This window comes from Bolinopsis microptera, chromosome 3 (genome assembly GCF_026151205.1).
Source record: "Bolinopsis microptera isolate Bmic1 chromosome 3, MBARI_Bmic_1.0, whole genome shotgun sequence".
NCBI classification, from domain to species: Eukaryota; Metazoa; Ctenophora; class Tentaculata; order Lobata; family Bolinopsidae; genus Bolinopsis; species Bolinopsis microptera.
In genome coordinates this window covers 17,479,147-17,503,748 of record NC_087074.1, presented here as the reverse complement: position 1 = coordinate 17,503,748, position 24,602 = coordinate 17,479,147, and the positions used below count along the sequence as shown (strand labels likewise).

Genomic DNA, 24,602 nt, shown 5'->3' with positions numbered 1-24,602 from the left:
GGTTTAAAGATTAATGCAAAGAAAACAGAGATCATGGTAATTGGGAAAGATACGTCGCAGCACCCACTCCCAGAGAATAGGACCATAGATATTACTGTCGATGGAAACTCTGCAAAGCAGGTCACTCAATTCACTTATTTGGGTGCCAAAATTACATCGGATGGCAAGATCGATAAAGAAATAAGTGTCAGGATTGGAAAAGCAACCGGAGCTTTTAACCAACTCAATAACATTTGGAAGAATAAGAACATAAGCATTAACAACAAAGTGCGAATCTACATCGCAGCTGTTCTTACCATTCTGACCTATGGAAGTGAGATATGGAACACGACTCAAGTGCAGACAAGAAGATTAGAGTCTTTCCATCAGTACTGCTTTTAAACTAATTACTACACTACAAATCTATTACATTTATTGAGTTCAGGGATGGCTAACAATGGCGGGCAAACGGGGCACATCGATAGTGACCCAGCCAGTACAGAAACTAACGAGAGAAAGGAGATATGCTTCTATTGTCAGAAGTATGATGAACCACTTGCGAGAAAGAAGATTGTTTGGCTAGGTTGTTCAACATGTGAGAATTGGTGGCATAGTAGTTGTGCCGGCTTGGCTGGTCTAACCGTTACAGATGTCAAGAAGCTGACAGTGTGGAACTGCCACTTTTGTTTCGTTTTGCCTGAGAAACTCAAATTTGAAAAACTTACTGATGACGTTGCTAAAGAACTGACAAGTGTTATACAGACTGCTGTCAGCGCCAGTGTGGAACAATCTATCCAGAAGGTTCTTGTAAATGATGTTGTTTCAGAAGCCAATAAGAAGATACACAAGAGTTGGGCTGAGATAGCCAGTGGGCAGCAGAAGAAATTGATAGCTGAAGTGTGTCAGCACGCAGCAGGCCCTGCAATAACCACCATCTCACAACAGATTGATGCTAACATGCAGGAAAGGAAAAAGCGGGAGAATAACATTGTTCTGTCAAACTTACCTGATGAAGATAAGGAAAATGAGAGTCAGGAACAACTAAAGGCTATCATCTGTCGACATGCAACAGATCTTAACCAGAGTGACATTGTATCAGCAAAGAGAATAGGTGTATTTGGCAACGTCAACCGTACAAAGTACAGGGGAAGAATGGTCATTGCGAAGCTAAAGAGTGAAGAGTTAGCTACTTACACACACAACCATGGACGTGGGTTTGCTTATCATGGAAAAAAGAAAAGTGATGATGTATGGATAAATCCTGACTTGATCAAGGCGGATCGAGATATCCGGTGGAACACACGCAATGCTAAACTGGAAACTGATAAGAGGACGAAAGTAACTGCTGACAAACCACCCAAAGAGGAACTGCCAACTGATGTGGCTCCTGTAACAAATGTAGAGCGTGCGGATAATAAAGAAGATGTTGTCCAGAATGCTGTGAAGGCAAAAAACGAGTAGCGAGTTGCGTAAAGGAATCACAGGGTATCAGGATGCTGTACACTAATGCTAATTCCCTGTACAATAAGATGACGGAACTCATGGTTTTGTCAGAGACTCACGACGTTCAGATCATTTGTGTGACAGAGTCCTGGCTAAATTCAGATATTGTTGACGCTGAAGTGTCTATTCCTAATTTCAACCTCTTTCGTGCAGACAGACCTAATGAAACACGTTTTGGGGGATCTGCTATCTTTGTCCACAAAGCACTGAGGGTAGAGCGATTGGATTGGTTTACTGGTCTTGAATCACTTGCGGTAAATATTGTAATCGACTCTGTTAGGTTCAATGTTGTTTGTCTGTATCGGTCTACTTCACTTGTTGATATGAAGGACAATGCTGGCCTGTTAGGTGCTCTTGAACGTTTACCAGTTAATGCGGATGAGGAGTTGGTGATAGTTGGCGATGTGAACCTACCTCATGTTAACTGGGACAAAAGTTTAGTCGAGCGCCCACCAAACTCATGTGACAGAAGGTTGCTGATGGAATCAGAATTCTTGAATGTCTTTACCAGGAAAGGTTTGAAGTGGTATGTCACTGGGTCTTCGACACGTGTCAGGAAGGTTGGTGATACAACTCAATGCTCCTTGCTTGATCAGGTCTTCTGCAATAATGATTGTTTTGTAAATAATGTTGATATCCTTGCTCCTCTGGGTAAAAGCGATCATGTATCACTACTGGTCGAGCTGAAAGTCAAAAACAATGTCGAGTTCCTTACATCTAAGAAGAAAAGCTGGTATAAGGTGGATCAGGACTTTGTTAACACACAGTCATCAGACATCAGCTGGGGGTACTCTAGAGAAGATCTTCAGGTCGAAGAGATGTGGGAAGAATTACACCAAAAACTTAGTGTCATTTCAGATCGTGTTCCAACCACCCACCTTAAAACAACTAAAGGTGGGGAGATTTTACAGAGGTTACCCTGGGATTGCTCTAGTCTGGTTAGGAAAAGAAAGTGCAAGGACCGGGCATGGAAGGATTTTGACGAGGATCCTACGATGGTGATGTTTAACGCAGCCGAGTACGAGCAGCGGATGTACCAGAACGCTGAGATTAAGGCAAAGATCAAATATGAGAATAAAGTGACTAAATTGTTTAAGTTAAATTGTAAACCTCTTTTTAATTACCTTAAATCTAAAAGTGTTTTAAGAAAATCTGTAGAAAGACTTAAAACAGATGATGGTTCTGAGACCAAGTCTCCTTCTGAAACAGCAGAAGTGTTAGCTGATTTTTTCCAGTCAGTCTTTAAACCTGAACCTTTTGGCCCTCTGCCTCAAAATTGTTATACAGAATGTAATAATGATTACTTCTGGAGTAAATTTATGGTGCACCCTGAAAGTGTTGCCAAGATTTTGGGATCACTAGATATTAGTAAAGCTATGGGTCCTGATGGTGTTCATCCTAGACTCCTGAGGTATTTAAGTGAGAACAGTTCCTTTGTGGATGCGGTTGTGTTGCTGTTTAGTGCCTGTGCTTCTGAGCAGTATATTCCTGAGGTATGGAAAACTGCCACTGTTGTGGCCTTGCACAAAAAGGGGTCAGTACATAGTCCTAATAATTACAGGCCTGTGTCACTGACTTGTATACTATGCAAAGCCTATGAGAAGCTTCTTAGGGAGTATATTCTCGACGGTGTTGAACAGGTGCTTAGTAGCACGCAGCACGGCTTCATGAAGGGTCGGTCATGCTTATCTAACCTACTGGAGTCTATTGACGCTGTCAATGACTTGCTGGCTGAAGGTGGCTGTGCTGATATATTATACTTTGATTTCTCTAAGGCCTTTGATAGCGTACCACACCACCGTTTATTAGTTAAATTAAGAAATGTTGGTGTTCCTGAGGAGATAATTGGTATTTTAGAAAACTTTTTAGTAGGGAGGTCTATGAAAGTTAAAGTAGGAGATGAATTTTCTGAGATTAAGTATATACTTTCAGGAGTGCCCCAAGGCAGTGTTTTGGGACCATTGCTCTTTCTTTTATTTGTAAATGATCTTCCAGAAGGAATCAAAGCTATCATCAAACTTTTTGCTGATGATGTTAAAATGATTGTTAATCCTTTTATTAATCTAACAGCTGATTTGAAGTTGCTAGAACTTTGGGAGTCTCGTTGGTGTTTAAATTTTAATGTAGATAAGTGTATGGTCATGCAAATTGGTTCTTGTAATCCTAAGAATCAGTACTTGTTTGGTGGTGTGCCTTTGAGATGTGTTGAAAGCGAGAAGGACCTTGGAGTTGTCTTTAACACCAGCTTCAACTTTGAGGGTCATGTGAGAAAGTGCATTGCTAAAGCTAATAGTACCATTGCCTGGCTTACAAGAAATATTATATCGAGGGAGAAAAGCGTTATGCTGGGCTTGTATAAGTCTTTAGTAAAGCCTCATATAGAGTATTGTTCACAGGCATGGGCTCCAATGGCTAGGCATGGAAACTGGTCACTGATTCTTGAATTGGAAGGTGTTCAAAGATCGTTCACCCGTATGATTGATGGATTGGGACTCATGACGTACAGAGAGAGACTGGATAAGCTGAACCTCACAACCCTGCTTGAACGCAGGGTTCGTGGAGATCTCATTGAGATGTTCAAGATCCAGGAAGGCTTTGTGGGTTATGGTTCCGATTTATTTGGTCGTTCTGGTAGGACCGTTGCTGCTAGATCAAAGACTCATAGATTCACCACAAATGAGACTGATTTCTTTGCCCAAAGGGTCTTGCGCTATTGGAACAGTCTACCACCACTTGTGAAAGCTAGTGAGTCAGTTACTGGTTTCAAGAGGGGATTAGATGCCTTTCGGCTTCATGGATATCGAGCTAATAAGCTTGGTCATCACTGGGAACTGTCATATGACATCTTTGATAGGATAGATGTGTCTGTGTCTAATAGGAATAGTTATGTAAGTTATATGAAAGAGAACCCATTGGTAGCTAAGAGGAAGAAGGTTAATATCAAAGGTATTTAGTTAAATTTTTTAAAAAGTTTGTAATTATATGGTTTCAAACGTAAAGTGTTCATTTTCTATGAATTTCTTTTTGAGATGCCCAGAGAGGCATTATTTATAATGTTATGTTATGTTATGTTATGCTTACGCAGAATCCTGAGAGTGAGGTGGTTCCATCGAGTAAGAAATGAAGATGTTTTAAGAAGGGCTTCAATAACTGCTCTTACTGACATAATAGCAACAAAACGGCTACGTTGGTTTGGACATGTCAGTAGAATGCCTGAAGATCGGTTACCTAACTATCTACTTGAATGGAAACCCAAGCATGGGAAACGATCAAGAGGCAGGCCTAGGAAGAGCTTAAATGATGTATTTATTGAAGATGCTGAGCAGAGATTGGATCGTAATGGACTCACGATTGATTGTATGAGAAGATTGGCTGCAGATCGAAAAGGATGGAGAAATATTACCCGCCGAAGTTGTATAATACAAAGTAATGACGCAGATGACGCAGACTAATACTTTTGGATGGAGATCTCGCCATGTAACATGTATGTATGTCTCTATGATAACTAAAAGGTGTTTCGGAGTCTTAGTTAAGTAGCAGGGTCTCATGTGTTTTCTGACCAAATTAAGCTGCAAGTCTAAATTTAAAAACTTAAGTGAAGAAGTATAGATCTGTATGGCGAATGTCTCTCTTATTTTATCCGCCTACCACGTCTGACCTGATGCCATTTTCACTCTAAGGTCTATATACTTCTCTGTATATAATTGTACATAATTCTGTCAACAAATGTCAAAGTGGGTATATCTATGTAATTTTCGTACTACTTTAATGGTTACCTTCATGCCCACAGTTTAATGTTAAATCTCACTGTACCGTTTTTATTAACTGATAACTTATTACATACTACATGTTTAATTCTATGTTCTTAAAGGGTATTCTGTTTGACTAACTTGAATGTCCTGCACAGCGCGCGGTGCAGTTATTTTTATCAAGACACTTATTTTACTTCGGAGTATTCCAACAGCCACATTGTTACACAAGTGCAACCAGGCAATTACAGGAAGCCGAAGGATTTGTTTTTAGCCAGTGACGGTTAAGGTAGTGTGTACCATACTTTCTTTGTCCGAGACTTTGCTGCAATGTGCAGCTCCTCATTTAACCCTCACACCCGATTTCTCGAGTATTCGGCTGAGTAGACCGGGGGGCTGCATAGACCACTCAGGATCCTTAGCTGAACGTCAACGACACTCACCCCACGACCAGGCAGACAGTGGGACTTGAACCCGCAACCTCACGATTGAAAAGCTGGCGTTCTAACCAACTGCGCTACCTGGCCGTTAAACAATATCGGAAAGTGTGGTAGTGAAAACAAAAAATATTATTTGCTTTGATGTATCGTACAACACGGCCAACTTAAACAAGAATTTCGCCGCGGTAACACCACGCACGATCAAATTTCCCTACTGCCTACCATGTAATTGTTCTACTTTATTGTTATCCCAGAGTGGTGTTTTGCGCACGTGATAATCGTTTATATTATATTAGGCGTGCAGAACTTGAAAAATTCTGCGCGCATCTGAGGTGTCGCCGTCGATCTGTATGTGGTTTGGTTGTAGATCATTTCATATTTTGCGCAATTTTGTTACGTGTTAACGATGCGTATCATCAATCATGTCACGTCATATTATTGCATTGTATGCCAACTTTAATGACTGTTATAAAATAGTCTGTATCATCTTAGTTATTATCTAACATAAACTAATACATTTTGATGCTTACTCGAATACTCGACACATCTACAGCACCATCGATTATCGAGCCTTTGATTTGATATAGGATTCTTTAAAAGCATACCACAATATTGATCTTAGTTGCTTCTTGAATGTAAATGTAAAGTAACATCTTTTCTCAACTATATGTTTTCGCTTTTTACCATTAAGTGTCAATCAACTGTTAAATAATCAGCCACGAGTTTATCAGCTGATATCATAATTTAATTTGTTTTGACTTGCTGAATATTATCACTCGGTAAAATATTAAGCTTGTTTCACCAAAATAACACTTATGTTGATGATTGATCCGCTCAGATGACTAATATGCTATATTAATGAATTAGAGTGAATTGTAACCCGATGGAAACCTGTGTAACAGTCGGCAAGCACCAAAATTTTGCTGCTATGGCTGTAATTAATTAACACATAACTGGCGTCGCGCGCGCAAAATAGACTCCTTTTATACACATAATTATAGGGGAGTGGTCTATATTGCGAAGGAGCAGACTTTTGTCATCATCGTAGGACCGTCGGGCCACCTCATATATCCAAACCCGATTACTTATTCCCTACGATCTTTTTGCCTTCGGCAAGAGCAGGGAAAAAAATCCTAACCTGACCTTACTTTTTAATTGACATATAAAACTTCATTTTTCATTATTAGTTTTCATTTCATCAGTAAAATGAATGTGACCTGTCTACACTATACCTATATTTACTAGTTTAGATTCAAGCAGTTAGTAAAGTCCAAAGAATCTCATGTTGGGCTTATCCCTTTCAACCTTTTTCCATCATGTGAATCTTGTGATTATTTTTATAAACCATTGATAAATTTAGGCCATAATCTTTCGCCAGCTCTCCAATATCCACCTTGAAGCTGCATTTTTAATCCTTGAACTACACAATATAAACTCTTGAAGCATGTTTTAGTGTAGACTTTTTGTCTCAATAAGACTGCAACCTATTAAAACCCTTAAACAGAACCCCTAATGTCTGCTAACAATTTTTCTTCTAATCCTAATGTGAGCCTTGTCTCTAAAAACTTAACTGAACTAGCGTTTCGGTGTGTTCAAAAGCTTCCAGGCACGCGCATTCCTTGCCCCATTAGTTACCTGTCCTTCCAAAACCAAACAAGCAGTCAAGGACAAAAAGTCATACACCAAATGGGCATTATATTTTATGAATTGTTTTACATCTTTTTATTCTGTAAAATGTGCTAAAATTAAATTTCTTGTTTCATTGAAAACTTCTTGTTTCATTGATTGTTGATCGCACATAGACAGTGAGGATAAACGATGGTCAATTATCCGTTTAATTTTTTAATTGGTTTTAACCCAATTTTTTTGATTTCAACACTGTTGAGTGACTTTTTTTGAACAGGGGCTTAGTAAGCCCCATCAGCCTACTATCCCCCTTGAAACTTATAGTTCAAATGTCCACTTAAATGTATCCCCTCGGCCCCCCCCCCCCCCCCCTCTGACGTGTCACCCCGCCATGTAGTCGATCTGCAGGGCTGTTGTTGTATTTGATATCACACTAACTTTCATATTTTGTTTTCAGTGAAGAAAATGTCATTTGCTGCTCAGTACACCAAAAAGTTTATTCTCAATAAGACAGGCCAAGCAAAAGCCCCAACCAAATGTCAGAGATGTTTAGAGACTGGTCATTGGACGTATGAGTGCAAGAATGAACGCAAGTATGTAAAACGGGAGCCAAGGAGTAAACAAGTTGACAAAGGTCCTCCAAAAACCTTAGAGATTCCAAAGAAAGAAAAGAAGGTTGTCATAAGCTCAGAGAGTTCATTATCTTCAGATTCAGAGGATGATAATGAAAAGGTGAGCAAGACTAAAAAGCTATCAAACTTAATATCCAATAAGTTGCAGACAGGGGCTGATTTGAAAGAGAAATCTGACTCCTCATCTTCCCCATCCCCTTCTAAAAGAAACACTGAATCTCCTGTAACATTCACAGAAAGATCAGCTAGAAAATCCCCTCAGTCCAAACCTAAGAAAAAATCTTATTCAAGGAAATCTTCTTCCCCATCCATATCCCCTTCTAGAAGACAATCTCCTGAAAAAGTTGATGATGCATTGCCTGAGTCCAACTCTTATAAAAGATCTTACTCAAGGAAATCAAGAGTTACAAGATCTGTATCACCAGACCCTCAATCTCCTGCAAATTTAAAAATAAAAGACACATCATCTAGGAAATCCCCAAAGTCAAACTATAATAAAAAATCTTACTCAAGGAAATCAAGAGTAACCAAACCTGTATCATCAGACTCCGAATCAGATTCGTCAATTTCCTCAGCTGAAGAAAGATCTCACAGGAGAAAAAAGTCGAGGAAAACAAAGCGATCTAGTTCAGAATAAGACAATGGAATCTGCTATACTGTGCTGTTCAATCCTCCTTGGTAGAGTTATGTCTGTATTGCTCATTGATGCTGCAGGAAGTGCTTGTGTTCATTTCGTGGTGACATGCCTGCTAAATCTTTGTTTAACTGACAGTAGAATCCACAGTGAGGGAGAAGTCTCCATTGAGTTGTAATTAGAAAAGAATAACTTTTTCACTTGTGATGATTGCTTTAACTAGTATTATTTTAAATATTATTATTTACGCTGCCTGACTGATATCAACTGTTGTGATAATAATATTAAATGGACAGCTGGTGTACTTATCATACGACTTTTAAAATGTGTAAAGCATATTGAATTACTGTGTTTTGCTCACTACTCAGGTTCACTTAAATGAATGATAAAACAACAGCAGTTAATAATAAGTACAGCATTGTGCTATGCTGGACAGATGTTCATCCCAATATTTTCATTTTCCATAGTTTCAAACAGCTGTGTTGTATATTTTACAAAAGTTTGCAGTATTTTATTGAATCATAAGATTTCCTTAAGATATGAATATCTCAAATACTTATGACTTTCCCTAATCTATAAATAGTGCTCAAAATTCTGTTGTTAAATGTTGAAGCTAAGACAATCTTTACAATCTTTTCATTAAATTTAAAGTTAAACCTTGTATTACTTACAATAGCCATGCTGGAAACCCTCAACGATTTCACAAGATCCCTGGGATCAATGTGGGGTATTGTCTCCATCCTGGTGGTATGTGCCCCTGCAGCTCTAGCTGTCCACGAGTTCACCGCCTACAGAATGAACCAGTACACTCTCAGTGGAAGTGACTATGGTTGCAAGTCAAACATGGTTAGTTAACTGAGGTCTTACTTTTTACCTCATCGTACTCGGCCTCGTATTGAATTGATTATAATTATATACTGTGTTACGACATTAGTTTTGGATTTAAATGTTCTAAAAATCTTACTAATTGATGATTTATCGTTACAGGTTAACTTTGAGGCTCGTGCTGTCAACGCTAACATAGTTACCCGGCGTTGTGTTCTCATGTCGATGGGTGAAATATCGGTGGACAGAATGAAAGAGCTGATTGAAAACAAGGCTGGTTCCATCCTCATTGCCATCCCTGAAGATACCTCGTCCCTTACCAAAGGTTCCATTTTTATCATCTATACTATATCCCCCCTTTGGTTGTGATGGATGTTTTTTGATGCAGTAAAAAGTATCGACTAGGGAATACTTAAATAAAACCTTTATCGTTATCGGCAAATAAAAATCCATACAATTTATATTACGGAGCTAGATCATAGATAGATAGATGATGACAAGAAACTATAACATAACTGATTTTAAATTTTCTTGAATAAAGCTTTTAGCTAGCGGGTGTACAGGTTTGGGGAAGCCTATGATCTAGGTAGGCAGAAAACTCAGTGTTTATCATATTATAAGGCACAACACTCATACTCGAAAAAAGCTTTAAAATCGTACAAGAAAAATGTATGGTCAGGAACAGGTCGTAATAATATACGGAATATTGATTATTGAACCTGTCCCTTTGATCACGAATCAATACGAACAAAAAGGTAGATTGATAACAGCGTGAATATGATGTATATAAGATGAGCTATAGGAATGAATAGATATTATGTTTCGCTCTATAAGGCAGTTTACCCTGGCCGAGTCTATCGAGCTTGTAGTAAAAATATATTAACTTGTTGAGGATTACATGCGATGAGCAATTCTTACTTTATATCACAAGATCCAATCATGTCGACTAACATTCCCTACTCAAAGTCAATATCCCATTCACTTTTGTTTGTTTGGGGCTGGCTTTTACACCAGTCAACGTTTACTCAAAATATATAATAATTGTAATAATCAATATTAATCCCCGAAGGGCACGCAAATTACATGTCATCGAACTCATAGTTATTTCATCTAGATTTTATCAGTTGATTCTGATGACCCTGATCTGCAAACACATTTAAAAGCTTAAACGTTTATATACAATTCTTTACTTGATAATACTGTCGTAGGTGTTTTATCAGTATAGAGGTATAGGTTTGCGCTAGTTGGCAGTGAAATATGGAATGTGCTGTCAGGATGGCACGATAAGTGATTTAGATGGGACACTGATATAATAGGGAAAGTTGAGCTGCATATGTTAGGTTACTATTAAGTGTCGGCTGTTCTTTTTGATTTACGAAATCCTGGTAAGTTATGGAGTGGAAACTTTTTGTTTGAAGTTAAAATAATTAAAGTAATTGAGCCCATGTATTATCAGCACCTGCTTGTGCTATCTTGACAGTGAGAAGACAGTGAAAAATGTGGCATATGGTTGATAGTGACTAGTTATAGTGTGCTAACCGTCTAGTTTTACTTATTCCTTAGGAGCTTAGGTTATTCTCGGTAGTTGATTTGTTGAGTGCCTGATCTTGCTGATTTACTGTAATTGTTAAGCTAACAAGGTAGTACACGTGTGTGAACAATGTTGCGTTATCCAGCTGTTGTCGTGCGAAGTACCTACAGCTTTACACGTCACGAGGCACACTTGCACTGTTCCTACTCAAGTATTGTATCCTACAAATCTTCTCTCCAGATACTATTTATTCAGGCAATACTATCGAGAATATATCTATTTATATTTTAAACTTGACGAAAAAAATCCATAATTCTTACAGTATAACAGAGCTAGATGATGAAGAGAAATTAAAACATAACTGATTTTTTTTAATTTCCTCGAACAAAGCTTTCGACTAGCGGGTTACTAGTTTATACTATTTTACTTAATATGCAGAAGCCTGGACCATTTCTTAGAACGTTGAAGTGAATTAAACCGTTTTTAAGTGCGTTGAGTTTAACATCTTTGTTTCAAATTCTGCAAAAAAGGTGGTTGGTATATTGATATAATTGATGTAATTGATAACCTTTTAAAAGTTGTAAACAATGCAAACTTTGCAGATGAGATCGACAATTGGAATGAGGTTGAAGAGGTACTGATGGAGCAAGCAATTGACACAAGTGTTTACTTCACCTATCAGAAACCAGAACTCATGAGTATATACCATGAGGTGAGATTCTAATATTATTATGGGGGGCGGCCGGGGGGGGGGGGGGGGGGGGGGGGCAACATGATATCAGGCAATTAACATATTTAAATCCTTGTTATAAACTGCTTGTGCTTCTTAGAGTTTAAACAATCTAACCTTGAAAAGACTATTAACTGTGGCTCATCTGATGATTCAATGTCAGGTACGGACTGGTCTGAATAGTGACCATGCAGCCACGGCCGCTGCAGCACTTGGTAACGTGTTCCATTCTAACGGCTACCAGATAGTCACGTACGGAACTACTCCTGCTCCTGTCAAATCTTCCCTTTATACTATACAGGTAGTTACACTCCCTTCCTCACAACATTGTTTATTTAAGTTTATTGATTACGATTTAGTCGCGTCTCGGCAGGTTTTTTTTGTGCAGAACTCAGAAGCATGGCCATATTTATGTATCAAATATTTAAAGCTTATTACCTTGTCCAGGGTAAGATGCTGAGCCAAGGAAGAGAAACCAACCCCAGTATTGCGATAGTAGCCCACTTTGACAGCTACGGTATAGCTCCTCACCTAGCTAAGTCAGCTAATGGTAATGGTAGTGGGGTAGCAGCTCTACTAGAAATATCCAGACTTCTTTCTAAGTAAGCTTTAAAGCAGTTTTATCACTATATACATCGTGCTAGTTATGATGGCATGTAACGTGTCGATATTTGTTCCACTACAGAAACATATTATTGTAAACGAGACATTAGATAATAAAAGTAATTAGCATCTAATTAATTAAATTTGAACACCATCAGGTTATATAGTAAATCAGGCAACACCCCAAAATACGACGTGCTATTCCTGCTATCAAGTGGAGGGAAACTAAACTATCTGGCCTCTAAAACCTGGCTTGAGAAGAAGCTCTCATCTGACTCCCTAGAAACAGTTCTGTTGAATGAGGTGGAGTTTGTGCTGTGTCTGGATGGTATTGGTAATGACGGATTTAACGTCCACGTTTCAAAGCAGCCAAAAGAAGGTTCGTCAATTTGATAATTCATCACAATAATATGTAATATCCGCTTTCAGGTTTTGCGAAATGATTCTAGCCATTCTATTGTCCAGAATGTAAAGTAACAATTAATTCTGTTGGATAGAATAAGCAGTCATCGCCTAAAATATCTAGTAATACTAAATTATTTGTTCATAACTCATATTTATTGTGTTTTCCACTCTCAAAGGTGATCAACCCTGTAATATTTACAGGAACAGCAGCTTATAAGATGCTGATGGCTATTGAAGAAGCTGTTGCTCTCATCAACCCCAACATATCAGTAAACACCGTTCCAAAGAAGGTAAATATTTTCAGCACGTTTTCAACAAACAGGCGTCTATCATCAAAGTATGATCTCACTCTGTTTTTAAGCAGTTTCATAAGCATTTTCATAAGCAGTTTATTAAGCAGTTTATTAAGCAGTTTATTAAGCAGTTTATTAAGCAGTTTATTAAGCAGCTCATGACTTAGAAGGGTTGGTAGTGTTTTGTATAACGCTGGCAATATACCGATCAGTAAACCTCTATTATAGAGTTAGTTACCCAAGTCGAATTAGGATGTACACGTGTAACGAATCCATGGGTGAAAGCAGCCTGGTAAACTTATAATTAACCACGCTACAACTTCTAACATTCTTCAGCTTCCTGTATACCTTATATAAGCTTCCTGTAATTAGCCAGTTACATTCCAGTCATTGTCCACACTCCACACTAAATACTTGCCCAGTGTAAGCATTTTCAGAAATGTATATTGTATATTAACTAATTATATGTATTATAATGTTACCCCCCCCCCTCAGGTGAACCTGGGTAACCCCCTGTTTGCTTGGCACCACGAGATCTTCACAGTAAAGCGTCTCTCAGCAGCAACTATCTCCAACTACCTCTCTTATAACTCTCTCGGCAGACTCAACACTTTCGACAACAAGGGTAACACACCTAGTAACCAGTAACCTAGTAACCTAGTAACCAGTTACCTAGCAACCAACACATCTAATAACCAGTAACTTAGTAGCCAGGTTAACACATCTAGTAACCAGGGTAACCTAGTAAACAGGGTAACAAACCTAGTAACCTAGTAAACAGGTTAACAGTGTAACACAACAGTACAATTTGCATTACATGTTTTAAATACCAGTAAACCTCGTTATTTAAATTGGGGCATGTGTATCTTACGGCTTATTTCTCGTGATCATACATAATGTGAAGTGTAATAGAGTTAGACAAGTTAGCAAATACACATCTCCCTTGCCTCATAATTAGATCAGTGGGACAAAAGGTACCCCTGAACATATATCAGGGGTCCACGGTGATCATGTAACCAATCAGTAACGATTAATTTCTTAATTAGTGAAGACAATGCTAACCTGGTGATATTAATTAGTTTTAAGCATTGGTTGTAATAGTGTTGAGTGATCCACAATGCCTTCATTTGAAACTTGATCCTATTTCAGTTGATGTAGATAAGCTTTACACTCACACCCATCTTATTGCGGAGGGCATTGCCCGTTACATCTCGGACCTTTCTGACAAATCTGTCACTATCCTCGATGATTATTTGGTGAGTTTCTATTATCTATGTCGCTCATTTTGATATCACTTTTTTCAGATAACTTTCGTGTATTTCACAACCAGACGTTAAACATTCCTTTTTCAAATACTCTTTATAGTTTTTCTTAACTTAGAATAGTCCTACACGAGTACACGGTCCACTTTGTGACCGCACACATTTGCTAGTTAAACACTATTTGCTATATAAACACTGCACTATTTGCTATCTACTCATGTAACTGTACATTGTGCAGGTACCCAACACTGCACTATTTGCTATCTACTAATGTAACTGTACATTGTGCAGGTACCCAACAAGCAACTGCTGGCCCGCACCGTAGAGTTCCTCGCCAAGACCCAGAGATCAGCCACTTTGTTGCAACGAGACAGTCCCGTCATGCTCAACCTTGAACAGGTACGTCTCAACGTACTTAGTTTCTGCGTGTTTATTACCTTATATTAGGTCACGTACTTTTGTTCTGTTTTAATTAGCAGAATGTAATTGCTGGGGGTGTAGACTATGGCTCCATAACTTGTTTATTTTAGTCGTATAATGTATACTTACTTTACTGTATTTTAAATCGTTCACATGCCGAAACGGATGTCGGGGTGTGTTGGTCATCTCGTCAATGGCCCTCTTGCGGGACACCTCTGAAGCAAGCTTATTTCCATTTTTCTGCTTGCAGTTGTCTATAAAATTTGACAGCTTTCTCCTCGCGTCTCTTACATCTTTAAACGCATTAGGTTGGTAAATCATTGCTACCCTAATTAATGCAATTACTACATCCCAATGCATGTATTTATGGGGAGCGTTCTCATATCCCTGTAATGATTCCTTCGTTGCTCCACAAATTGGCGGCAACTTAATGACCTTCAATAGGTCGGGATCATTCTGGTACTGATGATCAAGGAGTACCCTCCATAAAGAGATAGAATTCTTTTTTGAGGTTAGTTTGGCAACCAAAAGAACCTGTCTAAACTCTTTCTCTAATTCCCCCCGTCTTTATAGGCAGGGAGCTTCAAGTCACTTTTCTTGCCTTTCTCATCACTCAAACACAATTTCTTGGCAGGAGGGCCAGGGGGAGTCTGATAATGGAAGGCTGAGTTGCCGAGTTGGTTGGAAGCCTCAACTACAACCTCCATAGGCTTTTGCAGAGCAGCCTTTTTTATTTCTCGCACAGATTCACTCACTGTATGAAGGACCTCTGTCAAATCCTTGTAGTCAGTCTTGAGGGTTTCCGTGTCTCTTTCAGGACTTTGTTTTCCCTTTCCAAGTTCTCACATTTCTCCCCTAATCGTGTGGTTTTAAGATCCTTGTAGTCAGTCTTGAGGGTTTCCGTGTCTCTTTCAGGACTTTGTTTTCCCTTTCCAAGTTCTCACATTTCTCCCCTAATCGTGTGGTTTTAAGATTGTTACAACTGTAACAATGGACCATTGGCCTTTTTAGTGCTGCCCCACACTTGACTGAATTATATTTTTATATATAAATTGTTATAGTGTAGATCTCTCCTATAACATTTCCTACACATATGTGTTACCTTTTCTTCCACGCAATTGTTCCAACCAGCTGTTGAGATATGTGGCATTACCGCACCAGGGCTCGTTTCTCGTCGCCATTTGCTGTGTATACACTATAACAAGAGAGACACTTACTTCCCAAACATAAACCCCTAATAAATAAAATCAATTAGTACAGGAATATAACAAGATACAACAGTGGACATGATAATTGTCGGGAGTAATATAGTCTTCACAAGTGGAATAATCCTGTTAATAAAAGGATATTTTAAAACGATTTATTTAATGTGATTATCGATTAGAAACTTGATTTATTATTAGCTAACACAACCTCGACTTGTTCGCGTTCCTGTTGGGTAGGCCAAGTCTTTAACTTTCCTATACTTTTCACGTTAAGGTGTTGTTGCAGGTTGGTATCTGCATCCTTTCCACAAAACGGGGATATTGGAAGTAGTATAGCTTGTGAACTTCGCCGTCCACATCAAACTTCAATTCACGCAACTGCTGTAACAGTATGTTGTATCACTAATTATTAAACACATTGATTATAATAAGCTTTCTTTTTATTGATGATTAATATTTCATAACTGGCGTGTAGTGCAATTACCTCTACAGCTAAGTCATTAGCTGAGATGCTGAGTGGTTCCCCTGACCTGGCTGCACGTAACATGTAACACCCGGTTACTAACGTGTCCCGGACCAGGGTGAATTGATCTAGCCAGCTATCCCCCGGGAGCTCCATCAGTATCTTTGTCAGCTCCTTGTACAGTGGGCTGAACACAGGTCCTCTGCATTTTTGACTATCAGTATTGTCTTTTCAGCTTTAGGGTAGTATTCAAATCCTGGACCAATTTTGCAAAGTCTATTCGACTAATTTGCAACCTCTTTACTGTCTTTAGAAAAACTCTTTATCATCGACAGCGCTGACATCTCGTTATCTTCTCCTCTACAACTAGTTTTACGTACTTTTTCCTATAAAGAAACAAATTTTTTCGCGCGGACGAGCCGCGCATGTGATATAATTATTTGAATGTTAGGGCGTCATTTATTCTGGTTTCAAGATTGTTACAACTGTAACAATGGACCATTGGCCTTTTTAGTGCTGCCCCGCATATATTTTCTATATTAATTGTTATAATGTAGATTCTTCCTATTACATTTCCTACACATATGTGTTCCCTTTTCTTCCACGCTCGTGGACATGATAATTGTCAGGAGTATTATAGTCTTCACAAGTGGAATAATCCTGTTAATAAAAGGATATCTTAAAACGATTTATTTAATGTGATTATCGATTAGAAACTTGATTTATTATTAGCTTACACAACCTCGACTTGTTCGCGTTTCTGTTGTAGGCGTCGCGGTTGAGTCTGAAATGATTCCATGATCTCTACCAACTTGTCGGTTCCTACGTCAGGAATCGCTAAGGCTTCCAGGAGACTCAGGAATGTGGTGGTTTGCGATATAAGATACCGTCGGGTTCTTGACACTAGTTGCATTAACGGTCCACTCCACAAACACTACTTGGTAGACCGGCACGTTGATTGCCGAGACTTCGGATTTGGTCTGTCGGTGCGGATGGTGTTCGCCTTTCGCTGCTGATTTCTGGGAGGCGAGCTGCACGTTCTTTTCTTTAGTACGCAGTAAGAGTCCCATTGGCGTACGCGTTGAGATGTAGGATTCTCTGATGCATTTCCGAGGTTTGCATATGTGTGACACCGATCCAGTTGAACTGAGGCATTCGTGGAAGTTGTACAGAGCTTCGAGTAGCCATTACTACTTGTCTTGAGGGTGCGCGGCATATCTGTTGATATTTTGCTAACTAGGGTAGGGTGGTTTAAAATTGGATTGAGATCACGCAATTATAACGGTGTTTACCTTTAAACAGAACCGTTAAGATCATGCAAAATACCTTTAAACACAACTGTTAAGATCATTCATTACTTTATATTAAAGTTATTATTAATAGCGATATATTAAAACTGCGCAGAAATAAAAGTGTGAAGGGCCTGAACGAGACCCCTCGGTTTCAGTTCCTTGTTTAACACTGGGATACATATATAGCAGATTATTAATATACAGATATATAGTTACCTGGGCCTCCTCTGCTAAAATGGACGCTCTTGCACCGGCCACAAGTATCCAGCTCTGCCAGCTCCAGTTTGACTAGCTTCCGGTATGCCCCGTTGATCGAATATGTGACTTAAACCTGAAATGTTTTGAAGATGCAATTAATAAAATATCAAAAAAATGAGTAGTAAAATGACAGCCCCTATAGAAAACGGAGTTTCTTGGTATTTAGTGTATGCTAGTCAAGCTCTAGTCACGAAGCACGAACGGCAGGGCGTACCGTAAGGTAACCCTACTCCCTAGCACGGCTCTGCGCGCCTTAAAAATAAAATACTGAAAGAATCTTAAAAGTAAACGCCTAACCCTATACTATTCCAAATCCAATATCATAATTTACAATACTCACCTATTTCTCCGTCTTTCCTCCTTCCATTCAAACCTTTATTTTATATCCTCATTTCCATTCCATACGAATGAGTACAAGTAAAACACTTTAAATATAAAATATGAAATGTATTAAACAAATAAAAAACAAGAATGATAAGAACAGCCAGTGCGAGACACCTCGTCCTCCCGAGCTTAATAAGGGCTGCTGTATGGCTCTGTGCTGGGCGAGGTGGGGCTGTGGAAATAGGGCGGGGGCGCCGGCTGGGTGTCCATTCTTGCCGCCTGTTGATCCGCCAAGTACTCCAATTCCACTTTTAGGTCTCTTATTCTTCTTTCTGCCCGCCTGAGGCGTTTCTTGAGTTCTTCTAACTCTTTCAGGTCATCGGTATACGCACTGCTGATGGCAGTAACGGCCTTCATCAGGTCCCTTGATGATGACATGCTAGTAACTAGAAAACTAATCTCTCCAAGCGATAATTGTTACTGGTTAAAAGTCAATAATAACAAATAATCATACACGTACCCTAGTGCGAAACCTTCAAGATCGACACTGTCGCACTACAGTACGCTACCCGTCTCGCTTTATATACAGTAAGATTAGTAATTATAGTTTATCGTCTAGTAACACTGACCTTGTACGCATGGTACGATTGATATTCTTCTATACTGAAGTCTCTTGTTCTTATGATGAAGTGATCATCATTTCTGAGAATGTCTTCAACTCCGAAAGTCGCTGACCTTTTGTAGTTTTCCTGAGAACGAACACAATTAACATGGTTGTTTTTGTGTGTGACAAGTAGTCGCCATGGTCTTTTAGGATGGACTTCATTGCCTCGTTCTGGTATACGAGCATGAACTTCGTATTTGTCTTCACTTCCTGCAACGTAGTTAATTTAGGACACCATCTTGCAATACACCCTTACTATCAACATGCTGTATAATGTCTATAATAAAGAACAATGATACTTACGTTTTGACCTTCATATTTTCTTGCAATATGTTTCATTTTACGATCCCAAACACTATAGCGCATAGTGTCTATCCCAAAACACACGGCTGTGGTAATGGTAATCCTCATGGATGTAGCTAACAATTATATTTTAGCTACATTTTGGCATTCGTACTTTCTTGCACGACGTCTCATTACTCTGTCCCAAATGCTATAACGTATATTCTCGATATTGAAGCAGACGGCTGTGGTTATAGTGATCCTCATGTTCGTGACTAACAACTCTATTTTTGCTATATAGTAACCTAGGCCTCCTCTGTTGGTATGGTGCTCTTACACCGTGTACAGCTGTCTAGGGTTGCTAGTTCGATCTTCACCAGCTTCCTGAAGGCCCCGTTTACCATGTACGTCACCTTCACCTGAGATGTTTTGAAGATGCAATTAATAAAATATCAAGAACTTGTAAAATGAGTTGTAAAATAACAGCCCCCAAGCGAGGATGGATGTTACTGACAATTTTATTGGTGAAAACTCAATAATAACAAATAATCATATTATAATGGTCCTCCTGTTCTGGATGATTGTAACTTGTAGTGGTGGGAGTGTGGAAGTTACCTTCTTTGGCTCCGGTTTGGGCGAGGTTACTCCCAGGAAATCTAGTGGATTAAAGTCGGAGCAGCGGAATCCGCTCATTTTAGGTGACAACTCGGCCAGGGGGTCAGGGGACGCCTGTTTTAGCTTTTTGCTTGGTATTTGTGTACCAATTCGGGACACGTCATAGCTCGTCCGAAAGTTAGGCATTCTCTGGGCGTGTTTAGGACGAACCATTGTCCCTTTCATGAGACTCAGGAATGGCAGCCCCATCGGTGATATTACTTAATATATGATTATCATAACATAAACGTACGCTATATCCTATCGAGGCTCCTCGTAGCGGGTTTAATACCACTACTTAATGTTATTAAAGTGCTGTATAAAATCTGACTTATTTTATTTAATTTATTATTTTTTTTTTGATTCTGGCTTAGAAAGTGACAACACATTGGAACTAATTTGATGGCAGAAAGTTACCTCATCTTTGTTAAAATTTGTGTATGCTGAGTAGAATCGTGTGTCTTTGAACAGCCAGGTTATAGGACGTCTCACAGCTTGTTGTGGTGTTTTGATTGCGTTGCGAGCAACTTGGGCTGGGGGGTCTCCATAGCAATTTTTGGCAATTTTTGGCAACCTTTTTTTTGGAAATTTTGAAAATTCATGTGAAAGGTTGCGAAAAATTGCGAAAAATTGCCAAAAGTTGCCAAAAATAGTGATTTCCCGTTAACTTTACCCCAGAATTTTAGATACCGCGGGAAAGCAGGAAAACATAACTACAATTAAAAATAAAGACAAATTGATGAAAAACTATGTCTTCTCGGCCTCTAAGTCTACTTTCTGGCTCTCCTGGGTCTTTTGCAGCTGTAACAGGTCATTGCGAAGTTGTTTGTCCCACACCCACTCTTCCAGTCGCCTGGCAATACATCCTGGCTCTCCCCTTTTTCTTTGGTTGTTCCACATGTTAGGCACTTAGTGGCCCCCTTAGAGGCACTTCCAATTGGAACATGTTGTGTACTTTGGCATCCTGGAATAATATATTTATTATCACATTGACGTCCCGCAGAATTTGAAGTGTAAGTGGGAACAGAAGTTTGTTGAAAAAGAAAGGGGGAAGTAAAGATGCCGGAAGGACGCTCTTTTCATTTTGACATTGCCTTTGATCAATAAATACCATCTCAAAATATAAATTTGAAATAACATATTGTTTGTTATTTATCATGCCAAATAATGTACATTGTATAAAATAACAACGATTGAAAAACCTTTTTAAATTAAAACCCTGGGTAAAAAAACAAAAAAGGGTATTTTAATTGGATTGCACAATGTACATTTAAAAGGCATTCGTAAAACTAAAAGTACAAACTTCTAATATTAATAAATTAGAACAATAATTTAAATTTATAAAACAACTCATTTCTGGCCCTTCCCAGTTCCCATCCTTTATTAAAACAAGTATTTACTACTCTGAGTCTGAAAGATCTAGCTCAATCAACACCGGTTCATTGCACTCTGGTACAACTACACTCCTAAGCCAATCCTCTACGTTGTCCAGTTGCATGGGTTCCAGTTCCATTCAGTACAAAGTAAAACAGTGATTCCAAGTTCCAAAGTAACCAAGTCTGCTGGTGCTATTTGTAGTGCTGCTTCATACGCTCTTCCATTCATGAATCCAATCAGACGGCTGGCTTGTTGAGTTTTCTTTGCTGTTGTTCCCAACTGCCACACTTTGACCGCTTTCTTCCAACGGCTGTATCCTCTAGATTCGGTATCCTCTCGCTCATAATGTGAATGAATGTGACAATTACTACAAACACAAAACTACTGTACACTGACACAAACAAATGTACACTGACTAACACTGAGTTTTAATTCTAACTACTTTCAACACTTGAATCAATACTTCGTATATAACAGTTCAATACTTTCTACTTGATTAGTCTCTTTCTTCTAATTAACTGAACAGTCTATAACAATTTCGGTACTTTCCAATTACCTTTTCTCTCTACTTACTCCTTCAGAGTTCCTTTTCGATGCGGTGGATCTTCTCTGTCGTGTATCACAAAGTTAACTGAACTGCTACCACTGTTAATATGTGTGTTCACAGGACTTGGGTGTTGACAAGAGAAACTCGCTGGGTTTGAAATAGAAACAGAACCTGTAATAAATAGGATTTATTACACACATTTCTTTCTGTAGTACGTTTGTCCACTCTTATCTGTATGTAGATAACAGCTAAATTGCATGTGCTTGTGACGTGGACTGTGGTAACTAACTACGACTGACAGACTGAGGCTAGGCGGTACGGGAATCAGAACCGTCCAATTACATAAAGCTGCCACAAACTTTCCAGTAAAGTAAGTTTTTGATAATGGAACCTGAACCAAAACGATTAGGGGGATTCTCAGCGCTGACCAGCCTAGAGCTAGTCGACAAGCTAGATGAAGATCAGATAATGAGGGAGAGCAACCTCATTTTGAATCCTGAATTTATCAAGAATCTGCCACGTAAAACTCGTAGTAAAAAGGACATTGACGAAGCTCGTGTGGCCCTAAAAGAGCATTTCCAACAATTTATTGGCGAAGAACAAGATTCTTTATTTAACTTGTTATCTAATTGCGTTGATAATTTAACTGAAATCATTACGAGGCACACGGAGGACGCTAGTAAGCAGTTGAAAGGACTTCAAAAAGACATTAGCCAAACTCTCAGTTCAACAACTACCACAGTTATTCAACCACCCTGCAGCCCTCAGCAGACGCCCATCCCCCCACCCCCCAGCCAACGACTACACAGCCCAGGACTACACGGTAACTCGACAAACTCAGGTACACTACCGTTTGAGACACTTGATGGTGCGCATTTTGACACATTTACGAGTTCTGCGCTGAACGATGACGTAACTTATGACCGTACTTTTCCTAATAGACGTGTTGCCTACTATGGTCAGTTCTCATATCGCTATTCCGGCGGTTCCCATCATGCTAGAGACATTTCAAAATCGTCATATTTGAGTGAAATTGCTAATGTTCTTAAGACCGAATATCCAGATCTTAATTTCAACTCAGCCATGGTCACCTCATACGATTCTCCCCGCTCCTGCATTCCACCCCACTCAGACAACGAACCCAGTATCAGTAGGGATAGTAACATCATCACTCTGTCACTCGGCTGTCCTAGAGAAGTGGTATTTCGGAGGAAGATCCCTGGAGAGTACAAGAAGGAGACATTCACAGCTACTCATGGTTCTCTCTATACCATGTCCAGACAAAGCCAGGATGAATGGGATCACTCCGTTCCAGGAATCCCTGAAGAGAAATTTGAGGGGCCCCGATTGAGCATTACCTTCAGACTGCTAGAAGACCCCAGTACAGTCAAGAAGAGCAGACGTCCCCAACGAGGCTCCTTGTCGTCAGGCCTATCATCACCACACAAGGACCACCCAACATCGAAACGACTTCGGCGAGTTCTTATACTGTCTGACTCCAAGAACCGTACATTCGACTGCTCTCTCCTCAAAGAGCCGATCATTGCGTTCAGAGAAGATCTCTTCCATCTGAGAGACTTAGAACAACACCAAGCCTCAATAGAACAATCTGATTTAGTCCTCATCAGTGCCGGAGTGAACGACCTCAGATTCGGTCATGCTGATCCTATGACCTTGCACGACCACCTAAAACATTTCATAAGTCACTCTGGCACTCAATTCATCTTCGACGCCATATCACCAGTCAACTTGAATGCAGACCCTTACCATGAGCTGAACGACAGTATTAACAACCTGAACGAGCTGCTTGTTCATCTCTCACTACGCTCGCCCAACTTTCTTTTGTTTGACAATTTGAATTTCGGTTTGCCTCACCTTGCACGGGATGGCATACATTTAAATAACACTGGCAAATCTGTTCTCACGACATGTTGGATAAATTTGATTTTACTGAGTTTAGGATTTCGTAAAGGATCACTACCTCTAAGACGTCCATTTTTAGATATATGTAACAACTATATGAATAGTTGCGGTTTCGGCTGAGAGTTAAACACATACAACTACTCTAGTACTATGATCAATTTGTAAAAGGACTGATCTGCAATCATATTTCAAATTAAGCCAACGTAGTATAACAATTTCAAAACACGTCGAATACTAATATTATCGCAACTCACTTACACCTGTCACAACATCTCGCCTTATCAGTAATCTCGGCTTTACACTTATCAGTCATTCTAATTACAGTCCCTTAATCGCATCGTTTAATACTTCATTTATAAAACAAAATACGAGGCCTACTGTATATTATTACATCTTATTACATTGTACAATTGATACAGAAAACGACAAATTACATCGACAATCTACCCAACTACCGACTTCTGACAGACTATGACTGATCCACAGTCCGTGCGCCCCTCGCATTAGTCAATCTTTTCTGTTATTTATTATCAAATTCTTTAAGAGAACTAGTTGCAGAGCCTGTTGATATTGAGCAGACGATAATCTGTAGTTTTTAAGTAGCAAATAGGCCCAACCGTCACGATCTTGTCTTGCACACAGAACTGAAAGTTCTTGCAAACGGATCTGACCAGCCTACTGTCTACACCCATCAGATTATATATTAATATCAATTGTTCTTTTTTCAGTTTTTGTTTCATTTATTTAATCTGTTTTCAACTCTTACTTTATTCTGTCACTGAAAGTGGAGCGAAGTAATCAAAGGCAACACGGCTCACAGCCCAATTGCGACAAATGCTATGTTCGTATCCCTAAAAGTTCTCCTGACCTAATTTGTGACCTATGTGCTGAACGTAAACATTTAAAATGCCAGAAACTATCAAAAAACGATGCCCGGCACATTATAAATTCTGGGAACCCATGGTTCTGCTATGAATGCAT

At 39.2% G+C, this 24,602-nt stretch overlaps 2 protein-coding genes across 2 annotated transcripts in view; both read left to right on the top strand.

The window, feature by feature from the left end:
• Positions 1-392: 392 nt before the first annotated feature.
• The window catches only part of LOC134812725 (BOS complex subunit ncln-like), a 39,495-nt gene continuing 15,285 nt past the window's right edge, over positions 393-24,602 (top strand). Inside the window, exons 1-11 of the mRNA XM_063820258.1 lie at positions 393-419; positions 9,240-9,409; positions 9,551-9,713; positions 11,522-11,631; positions 11,813-11,950; positions 12,097-12,251; positions 12,411-12,631; positions 12,859-12,947; positions 13,446-13,575; positions 14,100-14,206; positions 14,504-14,611. Of these exons, the coding sequence (XP_063676328.1) occupies positions 9,242-9,409; positions 9,551-9,713; positions 11,522-11,631; positions 11,813-11,950; positions 12,097-12,251; positions 12,411-12,631; positions 12,859-12,947; positions 13,446-13,575; positions 14,100-14,206; positions 14,504-14,611 (1,389 nt within the window). The 5' untranslated portion in view covers positions 393-419; positions 9,240-9,241. The remainder of the gene's footprint in view (positions 420-9,239; positions 9,410-9,550; positions 9,714-11,521; positions 11,632-11,812; positions 11,951-12,096; positions 12,252-12,410; positions 12,632-12,858; positions 12,948-13,445; positions 13,576-14,099; positions 14,207-14,503; positions 14,612-24,602) is intronic.
• Positions 7,755-9,062, top strand: LOC134812216 (zinc finger CCHC domain-containing protein 10-like). Its single transcript, XM_063819477.1, is given in 1 exon segment — positions 7,755-9,062. A coding segment is annotated over 1 exon segment (849 nt). The 5' UTR covers positions 7,755-7,762; the 3' UTR covers positions 8,612-9,062.